General features: G+C 41.2%; 1 protein-coding gene across 1 annotated transcript; it reads left to right on the forward strand.

The window, feature by feature from the left end:
* Positions 1–4,468: 4,468 nt before the first annotated feature.
* LOC310786117 (uncharacterized protein) lies at positions 4,469–5,088 on the forward strand (the record flags this gene model as incomplete). Its single annotated transcript, XM_083647295.1, has 2 exons — positions 4,469–4,616; positions 4,874–5,088. 2 exons carry the CDS (start codon positions 4,469–4,471, stop codon positions 5,086–5,088), a joined length of 363 nt encoding a protein of 120 aa, XP_083503421.1.
* Between the last annotated feature and the right edge of the window lie 6,371 nt (positions 5,089–11,459).

Below are 11,459 nucleotides of genomic sequence, written 5' to 3' on the forward strand. Positions count from 1 at the left end.
ATACAGGGTGGCATACAGATTGCAGAAAGGGGAACATAGGACCAATACATATCATAGCAGAACAACACCTTTTATACCCCCCCACATTCGATGTATGACATCGTTGGTGATGTCACAACGTCCGGGGAGGTATGACATCATCGGTGACCTCATAAAGTCACGTCTGCCATCACAGTCAGCCTAGACCGTCTGACATCGCTGATGACCTCACAGGTGAACTCTGACATCATCGTCGATGATGTCACGGCGGTGTCATCATTATTACATCGTTGGCGCCTTGGTTCGTGGGCGTCAATTGCACCAAGAACAGGCCTGATGATGGGCCATTATGGACCATTTTCTACAATGACATTCATCCTGAAATGTGTATTTTTGCATTAATTTAGCGTGTGTGTGTGTGTGTGTGTGTGTGTGTGTGTGTGTGTGTGTGTGTGTGTGTGTGTGTGTGTGTGTGTGTGTTTAGTTTTCTGTAAACTTAATTTGCACAGATAGAAAAGATTTTAGTGAGGCATTATTTTGTACTCTTCCTTTAAACATTTCAACTTCCTTTAAACATTTTAACTTCACATGTGGAGTCGTGGACAAGTTGCAGTCAGTGTGTGTTAAAGAGGCATGTATGCAGTATGCACTTTGTTGTCCATTGTTTTATGTCAACAGCATTTTTTCCTTTTCACAGATGTGATTTACACAGTGTGGTGTATCATACATGAAATTCCCTGCAATGTATTGATTATTGCGGACTCGCTGTATTGTGATACCATCGTTATCGAGGGCCAAGTATTGTGTTAGTATCGCATCATGAGTTACTCTGTGATTCCCACCCCCTCAGAAAACCTGCCACAAACCTCACCCGACAAGCCCTGAAATGGAACCCCCAAGGAACAAGGAAAATAGGTCGTCCAAGGAACAACTGGAGAAGAGGTGGCCAGGCAGAAATGTCTGGGAGCTCTTAAAAGAACTGTCAACAACCGAATGAGGTGGACATTTGTCAATGGCCTATGCTCCCTAGAGGAGCCAAGGCTTAAGTCAAGTAAGTAATGTCATGCTGTCAGGGCTATCTGTTAACATTGGCATTAGCATTACGCTACACTTAAAAGCAGAGATTTCAGGTTTATCACTTCTCATTTTGGACTTTTGGTGCACTGCAATGATAAATGATGCAAATTCCTAAAGTGTAGGCGTATAACATTTCTCATCCTATCTTATATTTGAAAAGATGTGTGTTCTTGGTTCTACTGCAGGATTTAAGAGCTGTGTGTCTTATGAAGGACGAGATACACCGGCTGTTGAAGCTGAGGTCTCAAGGGAGAACAGTAAGGGAAGGTACTGCATACCATACACAGCACATGTGTAATCCATCAACAATCCTTTTGGCTGCTTGTTAGGCTACTTTTCAACAATTGTATTTCATGGAAAACTTTGTCACAGGAGACAGATTGTAGCACAAGCATTAAGAAATAACACAGCAAAGCTGTGAAGTTGTGTAATTGCTAGATCCTTTTCCAGAGATAGAGAGATCGTTAATATAGACAGTTAGACACAAACATAGCTGGTGCCAGAGACCAGACTATTGGATTCACTGGAAGAGGAGCTAAGAGTTAAATGACAGAAATTGCATGAGGATAAGGTATTTGTTGTGATTATGTAATGTTGATTACCTTGAGGCACTTTGTTTGAGTGGGATGATCAGATAAAATATTCTAATTCCATATACCACCACTGAGTCAAACGACAAATAAATAAATTAAAGCTCGTATTGATGCAGAGAGGAAAGCAGTGTATGCTGGCAAGCACTAGTGTTTTTGGATGTCCAGTTAACTCACAAGAGTATGTTGAGGGGCATATAAACTAAGCTGGCAGAGGACAAGATTAATTTAATATCTGTGGTAGTGCTAGTTATCCTCCATTCCATTTGCATTGGGAACTAGGAATATCGCAGTTGACTGATGTCACACCCGAGTTGTCGGCGTTCCATTTAAACAGTCGGGAAAGGAAACCAGCCAGGGTTAGCTCTAGCCAGTCTAGCCATTGTTCGTAATAACAGTTGATAACAATGCATTTTGCAGTATTTTGCGCATACAAACACTGCAGCAAGCAATACAGTATGTCCACACAGATATAAGTTAGACAGTACTTTGTGTACAACTGATTTAATGAGACACACATAAGACAGACGTGCTAATAAACAGTATTTACTACTATTTAACTACTGTTGAAGGGCAGAGCTGCCATCTTGGATTTTTTAGATCAGGGCTGGTGAGGCTCCCCCGAGTTTGGTGGAGAAACTCTGAGGGCAAGTGACATCACGTGGGGCGTTTCTGACCTTTGAACTGTGAAATCCCCAGCTCCCAGTACAAATGGAATGGAACAATAACTCTAGATGTTTGTTGAATGGGGGCCTATTCATCATGTTTAGTAGTAGTATTACTGACATGAAATAAACTTACCATTCTCTCATCAATTGCTATTGCAATTTCTGTGTTATTATCGATTTATCTATCTATCTAATAAAAGGGGCAAGTCGACAATCTCTGTCTGTTATCTGTTTCAATTTCTGTCCCACTGATGATGTCATAGTTATGTCATAAGTGCAAAATCATCTTATGACATCACTGATGATGTCATAGGCACTGATGATGTCATAGTGATGTCATAAGAGCAAAATCATCTTATGACATCACTGATGATGTCATATAAAATAATAATAACAATTGACAAAACAATGCTTTCAGTAACCCACTATTTCAATTTCATAACATTGCAATACTTTAACTGATAATCAAAACCTGTAGTTAATCCAGACCTGACCCAAGAAAAAGTAGCTGTGATTACCCCTCCCCCTTGTGACGACTACCATGTATTACAGCTACAGAGGAAAACCAGCCCTCTTTCAGAAAAAACTGGAAGAGAAGTACAGTATATCCTTTTTATAAACTGCAGAGAAGGATGGTGAATTACATCTGAATGTGGTGACAGCTGTCAATATATGCACTTTTATATGAGAGAGAGAGTGACTTATAGTAATATAAAAAATTAATGAAACCAAACAGAATGATCTGCAGGAAGTAATGAAGCACTTACTCTGAGTGCAAGACAAGTGTGATGTCACAAATCTAGCTATTGTAAGCACTGTGATCCATGTGATATGATTTTCAGAAAACAATGCTAGAGAGAGACTTCTTCTCACCTTCTCACCACCATACTAAAAATCTGTTAGTACCTCAACATTCACTTTCCACAGAAGTAGACATGTTTCTAAAGGCCCTGAATTAACTCACTGTTTAGGAGGCACAGCTAATCCAAACACAAGAGTCTATGATGCGGTGAGATTCCTCTCCAAACATTTTTTTTACATCACAAATCATAATTATGTATGGCATGTAATCTCTGAAATTATACTATTTTCAATGTATATTACAGAGCAAACTCATTTCAGTGTGTAATCATGCAAAATATTAGATAACCCCTTTCTTGGTGGGCATGGAGACCTTCAACATTATTTGTGATGCTTTTCAATTATTCCCCACTCTACTGTCTCTGATGTGGTTCTGTGTGGTTCGATTTTGGAGACCACATTATCAATGTGTCGCAGTGCCATACACATCCTTACATACAAGACCAGAGTCAGATGTTGTTTTGTCACATGAGCATGCTTATGGGGTTTCCAAAACACAAACACTTCATTGTATACTGTAAGCATATCAAACTATATTCACTCACTCTTCTTATAACACAGCAGGCTTTTATGGGTCGCTGAATCACCCCGAAGCAAAGGGTGTTTTTTTCCTGAAATAGATGTCTGTTTTGAAAATGACACTGATTTAGACCTTGGATTCCTGTGCAGGGCCAAAGAAACAACATGTTTGAGTGAGGCAAAGCACACAATCATGAGTAAGAATGTGTAGCCTATAGCAATTTATCAGTGATTGTAATTGATTCACAGTGTATATCAAGAAATATAAAATTCATATGATCATAAAGATATCCTTAATTGTTCATAATTGTGTGTGTCTTTACCAACACGTACCATAAGAAATGTGTCACTGCAAATTGGATTGTGCTCACAGTTGTGGAGCAGAATACAATCTCTATCTGAAGACCTCATGACATGTTTGGCTGATTTTCTGTGTATTCCAGTCAAATCAACATCTCACTCGTTTGAAATGCCTCAATTCCCATGGGTCTGGAGTAGCCGAGGAGTGTAAAATGTCCTTTTGCTCAGGGTGATAGTAAAGTCTTATGACAGACTCATCCAATTGGTGAGTACTGAGAGCTGGCTGTTTCCTGACATGTGCTGGGGCTTTAGGCGATAAAAAGGCAAGTATCACCAGCGGTACAAACAAACAGAAGTAGTTTATGCTCTCCAGAGGTGAAGGAGAACATCAGCACATGTACGTGCGTCATAACCACTGCGCTCCACTTTGAAGAATCATCTCACTGCTTGAGACTTGTTCACTTGACACTGGACATGAGTAAGTGTGGGAGTGAGCTGACAGAGAGGGAGCAGGAGCTACTGAAGGTTCGGCGAGACAGTGACACTAAAGCCGCTGAACTTGGCAAGATGGAGAAGATGCTGCATCAGACCAAGGACCTGTTTGACAAGAAGGCTGAGTCTAGTCCAGAAAGCAAGGGCTACCAGGAGAACATGGGTCTGTATCAGAATCACCACACGTTATAAGGTGCATGCATGGCTAATGTGTCTTTGTATTTGTGCCTGTTCACTTTCGTCATGACTTGACTGCTTTCATAAATGAGCTCCACATTCCATCCCCGTTTATTTTGCTAGGCTTTAGATTTGTAACTTCTAGTGCTCCTGAATCCTAAAGGCTCATAGTGGTGGTAGTTTCTGATTGTGTCTCCCGCTCTGTTGCAGAGGACCTAGAGGAAAAAGTGCGTTCCAGCAGACGGTACAGGAGAAACTCCCTCCACCACACACAGATGTTGGAGAGCCAGATGAAAACGGTGAAAGGCGAGCTGGTGGGCACGTTGGACCACCTTCAGGAGCTACGCAATGTCTTGCGCCGGTCACAGCAGAAAGCAGAAGAACGTAAAGCCGCCATGGAGAAACTGGCCGCAGGGCTCAGGTGAGCCACCCGCTGTGCAGCCTCTCATCGCCTCAGTGAGGTCTTGACCTTTTCAAGCTTCACTATACATCAATCACGTTTTAATGTCTGACCATGTGTCCCCCTCAACAAAGCTGTGCAATAACACCCTGCAGAGTGGTGCGATTTGCCTATTATTTCACTTCCCACCCAATTGACCCATTTTGTGTCTAAAAGGCAGGAAGTAACATGGGTGCAAGCAAGACATTAATGAGGGTTTCCAACTTCCACTCCATTTTAAGCGTTCCAGTGCCGGGGCCCTAATTAATGTCTTGCTTGCACCTGTGTTACTTCCTGGCTGCCTTTTAGACACAAAAGAGACTTGGGCTGATGTTTTCATCCTCTCTCTGTTCTCCTCCACGAGGCACCTCAAAGCTTGCACAAAAGACTTCACTTCTCTAATTATGTAACTTGCATCTGACAAATTGTTAGAAATAGCTTCTTATTGATTGCATTCCTCCATTGTGCTCTTCTCACACTGACCTCAGCATCAAGTTTAAACGTTTGGTGTTGATCAATACTGTGACCTTTGTATCTTTTGTTACTTTCCCCCGGTATGTGATACTCGGTATGTGGAAACAATACTCGAATTATGCCGATTCAATATGACCCTGCACACAGTCACACAAGTGGGAAAGGCATTGTGGCTCACATGATGAAGTATGATGTATTGTGCTGCAGATGTTATGAAATATATTTATTTTTTAAATGGGTGATGTTATGAAAGATGGAGACCACACATGCTCTCATGCAGAAGCAATAATCAGTGGTATACAGCCCATAAAAATGTTTCCTGACCAACTCTGAGGAATGTTTCCTATGGTTTGTCCTTGCATATCTTTGTATGCTCATCCGTTTATGAAAAGGAAATCTCTGTGTGATTTTGGCTTTATTTGGAGGTTTCCCCTTTACTTCCCTAGGATCAGCACTCTCTTCATGAACCCAGCTCATCTTCCAACATGTAATCTTTTACAGCACCAGTAAATGATGGAATGCTGGTAGTTATTTGACTAATTGGTCATCATGATCTCATTATGATTGTTGTGTGTTGTATTAATGGTTTTCTGGAAAATGATGTATCTCCAGTGTCACAACAGAAACTATGCATTGCATTGGACTGTGATAAACAATAAACATCAGGGGGAAGTCAAATTTGTCCATTAAATGTCCCTTTTTCAGGTGTGTGTGTGTGTGTGTGTGTGTGTGTGTGTGTGTGTGTGTGTGTGTGTGTGTGTGTGTGTGTGTGTGTGTGTGTGTGTGTGTGTGTGTGTGTGTGTGTGTGTGTGTGTGTGTGTGTGTGTGTGTGTGTGTGAGTGACACTCTTAGAATACAATGTCCTGGGGCATCATACCTATGCATAGGCTCACCCTTATGTGGATGGAATTTAGGGACCGATTTGAAGAGATTGACACAAACGGCTGTATACTTTGCTGCAACAATTCCCCAGATGACAGAGAACTGCAACTTCAGTACTGCTGAGAAGTGAGAATATTGCTGTGTTTTGACCTACTGTGGGATCAAAGGTCTATTGTCTTTTCCCTGCGGCAAATCATGTCTTCCCTGTGGCAAAGACAATCTCACTTTAGCACTGCTTGTTTTAGGGATTGTCACATGCTGTGAGGCTATGGGCGGATTTCATCTGCTGACCCTGACCAAGACATTTTGCACTACAGTACCATGGTAGGGCAAAATCATATTGTGGTGTGTTCATTATTTTAGCTCCACGCTTGGATTTCCTATGTCTTCTGATTTTGAGGAATGCTGTAACCTATGGCTGAAGTCTATTATTATTATAGTATCGTTTTTGTGACTTTACAAGACAAGGTAATTGGCCTGCAGGGGGTGCTGGAGCCTGGAGAGTTGATCAACTTTACTCAGCTGACATCTCCTGCTTTCTATCCTCATGAAGATCACCTACCGATTATTTAAATAAATTACCAGTTGACCATGAAATCAATGAAGGCTTGTGACTATTTAAACCTCTGATTAATCAACAGGTATGCACTTTTGTCTGGTCACAACAGATGGAAATGAGAACCTGAAAAGGTCAATCTCAATCCAGAAAAGCATGAATTAATTTAATTTCTTTACCCACCTATTCTTTTTCATGGTCACAGGCACACATATGCAGTATGCAGTATGCAGTATTTCATATAATATCATTTAGATTAGACAAAATGGGAAGTTAGCTGTAGCTCCCTCTTTAACCAAATTACATTGTAGAATACATTATGCAAGTTAATGCATGGAACAACCAAAGAGCCATAAGGAACAAAATGTCATCCAATGGTTGCATTTAGTAGATGAGCCACAGTCTATCCAACAGTGAATGAGTCACCCTCACTCATGTTTTTCCAAATTCCTTAAAGCAACATGAGTTTCAATTGTGCAAGACAGTCACCATTCAATATGCAAGCTTTGTAGGGGAAAGTGTCCAGGCATGTGGTTCCTCACTGGCTCGGTCCTTATTTGCTCACAAAGCATCATGTTTAATAGTCCTACAGAAAGAATGATGATGAGAGCTTTCTTATGTCCTGTCAGATGTGGACATATTCCCAACTGTCCCCCACCTTTTGTTTTAGCATTAGTTCAACTTTGTGTAGTTGGTGTTTAACAGGTTCACAGTCCAATCTAGCACAGCTACAGTAATGGCCACCATCCAAACCTACATTTCTACAGTCATATGAAAATTATAATTGCATTGAAGGATTGTTGTCTTGGAAAACAGGTTGATCTGCCTCATAAACATATTATTTTTTCAAGCCTACAAATATGCATAATGAGCTGCCCCCACCAAGATTGTCTAAGCACTGGTGCAGACCATTCCAGCAGATTAAAAGTATGGTTTGGAGTTCTGAATGTCTGTCTGATTTCTGATGGTGGTATGTTTTCTGTCTGTTGATATGACAGATGCCTTTGTTATGATGGTTTTGCAGCATTCATGGAAACTGAAGGCATCATACTGAGACAATGGGAGTATAGCTCACAACCTTGTTGGCTTGTCATTACACGGGTAAGAAAAATACATCTTTACAAAGTGTTTGAGGTTTGCTAACTTTCACTGAATCGTGTGTGGTACTATGAACTCACTGCACCTTATATGTTGAAGTTGAGTTTGTTCTGGCACAACTTGTCTTCACCCACTAGCAAGGTGCATGCAAGAGCAGGAAAACTGAGCATCAAAGGAACCAGTCACACTTGCAGTACAGAGAAGAACAATTTGTTCTTAAAACCTACAGTACACGCCTCAGACTCAGATGTACCGGACACACCCATTTGGAGGAAGGGCCTGAGGTGGATAATGCCCAAAATGTCTGAACGACTGGGTTTTTCACAGTGCTTTTGGTGTATGTGCCAAGTATCACATCTTGTCAGTTAACTCAAATGATGAGAGACAGATAGGAAGAGGTCAAGCTACAGGACAAATGTGTCCAACATCAGGCAGGACTCAAACACTTTGAGGGTGTTTCATCAGACTGAGGTGTTCATACTTGCCTCAGGTTAGTGTGGGAGTAACATGTAGGCCACACACTTTCACTGATTTGCCTTTGGCACTGTATTTAGAGACATTGTTCAAGCATGCAGACAGTGCCTGTCCAACGTCATTCATCACTCAAAATCACAAGTTGTCAATAGAAGCTCTTCGTCACAGTATATCTCTAGTTCTCTACAACAGTGGTTCTCAAACTTTCTTTAGCTTCAGTACCCCCTTTCCCTGAATTCTGAATCCAAGTACCCCCTTTACCCGACTACAACATGTTGCTTAGAAAACTGCAAGAGAAAACTATAGCATAAGATGCAATGAATGAATGATAACCCACCTTTTGAAGAGTACAACATTACAAAATAGTGAGTGAAAGAGTTGCAATTAGTGCCTCCTGAGGAGATTTATTTTAAGGTTTAATTTATTTTCAGATGATTCATTCTTACATTTCATCCCATAAATGCAGGATCCTTACAAATGAGACAGCGTTGTAAAGGGAAATATCCGCGCTTACCATATAAGATAAGATATAATGCTGAAGAAGATACAGTAACAGCAGAGATATGATTGTCCAAACACAAGTTTCCAAACTTTTTTTATGAGTTTACTTCGTAATTGAATGAAAACTGCTCAGTACCTGGAGGTGTGCCTGGAGGTGCATGAGAACTGGGCCCAGTTAGACCGGGGCCAGTGTTACATCAAGTGCTGCGGTATTTCTGTTTCACTCAAGTTAGGACAAGTGTGGTAGTCGGCAGACTTTGAGTTATGCAATCATGTGTTTGGATTGCATGTGTGTGTGTGTGTGTGTGTGTGTGTGTGTGTGTGTGTGTGTGTGTGTGTGTGTGTGTGTGTGTGTGTGTTGTCATCTTGTGGTAGCATAGTGGTATGCCTAGTGTGCATAGCAGACATGCCAGACAATGAGGCAGAATGTGCTGATGTAGCTCTGTGATAGAGGGAGTGATGGACCCAGTCCTAACCTGAGGCGACCGGCGGAGCTCAGCCATCCCTGGATGCTGTTTTGTGCCTTTCCTTTCGGTCCTGCTGCCACACGGGAGACTTAATCCTCTAGGCCTCTGCCAGACAATAGCACCCATGGTCAAGCACACGCTCAACAGTCAACAGCTCAACTGCAAACGCTATTCAAATTCCACAGCAATCACGCTTGATTTAATCTGTGTAACCCCAAGACAAGTCTCTATCATGCTCCCATATTATGCAGAGGGGCTGGACAACATAACAGAAACGCCATGTTGTTAGGTGTTTCCTACTCTATTTCTGGAAATAAAGAGTAGTGTCACCCTTTCCATTCAGGGCAGCTTCACTCCTCCTTGTTAATGCTGTCATAAAAAGATGTAGTGGATCAGTCCTCAAGAAGGAATGTGTCCAGTTCTGCAGGGATGAAGGAAGTGGAAATCAACTTTGCTTAAACTAAGCTTAACTGTTATTCAAATATGGGGATTGGGAGGTGGCCATGAATTTGTTCAGCTGTGATCTCAAGAAGATATAATTGAGATCTTACTCCCCAGGAGCAATAAGCAAGACATGAATGAACTCAAATACATACAATGATGAGATCTCACATCTCGTCTCATAGGGCAGTGCTTCTCAAGCCTTTTTGGCTTCAGTACCCCCTTTCCCTGATTTCTGAAAGTACCCCCTTTAGCTGACTACAACATTTTGCTTAGAAAACTGCAAGAGAAAACTATAACATGATGCAATGAATGAATGATAACTTTTGAAGAATATAACATTACAAAATAAGAAATGTAGTGAAAGAGTTGCAATTAGTGCCTCCTGAGTATCAGATTCATTTTAATATTTCATTTATTTTCATGATTTATTCTTACATTTCTCCAGTATCCTCTTTCTCTCCCTTACGTACCCCAGTTTGGGACTGTCCTAGGGGGTTTTAGGAGCAGCAATTCAGATTGAAGTGGGAAGAAGATATACAATTGAGAACTTATACTTTCTCAAGAGTTAAAGAAAAGACTATCCTGAGCAAACGATGTTTCCTCTGGGTGTGGGCATTATATGGTGCAACATGGGAAGGTGTGAACAGTGTTTTATGGCCTCATATTCTTCAACCTTTGTACGACCATGCAGGCAATCTGGACTAATTGACACCCACGAGATTGCAGATAAACCCATCTCCATAAAGACCTGACAAGCAGACTTTGTCGGTGGCGTCCATTGGCTTTCTACAAATCTGTCCAGATGTAGGAAGGTGGAGGATGACCATTACTTTTTCCATTGCTCGGGGGTTCAGGTTTTGTACTTCTTACAGATTATGCATGTTTTTGTGTGTTTGCCTTAGTCTCTGAATGGCAGCCCTAGCCTGGGTAAACCCAGCCTTCAACGTGACGTCACAGGCTATGCCTGTAGCCTAGGTTTCTTCATGACTGATAGAGGTCACGTGGAGGCTGGGTTTACCCAGGCTATGGCAGCCCTGCCATAAATATCAGCTCTGTGAAGCTCACAATATACTTTTTAGTCACACTAGTATGTTGATTCAATTCTATGGTCATTTTAAGGCTGTAGTTGTGATGGAACACTAGTCTAACAGTAACAGGATATCCTGTTAAATGTCTGTCTATCGCTGTTGGCAAGCCGAGCTTCAACTCTCTTTCTTTTTGCCTTGTTTGACATATGTTCAAGACTGTTCTCATTGTCATTTGTCACATCAAATAATATTGCAGTTTTGTGACTGATGCACCTGCAGTTTGGGCACCAACTATTTGTCTTTTTAGAACCCTACATGCATAGTGTTTCTATGGGGATTTGGGTTACTTTGAATGTTTTTGTCTCTATTTGCATCAAATGTAATGATATTGGGAAACAATGTTGATATGCTTTTTATTTATTTTCCATTTGGA

This window comes from Poromitra crassiceps (assembly GCF_964638095.1).
Source record: "Poromitra crassiceps genome assembly, chromosome: 12".
NCBI classification, from domain to species: Eukaryota; Metazoa; Chordata; class Actinopteri; order Beryciformes; family Melamphaidae; genus Poromitra; species Poromitra crassiceps.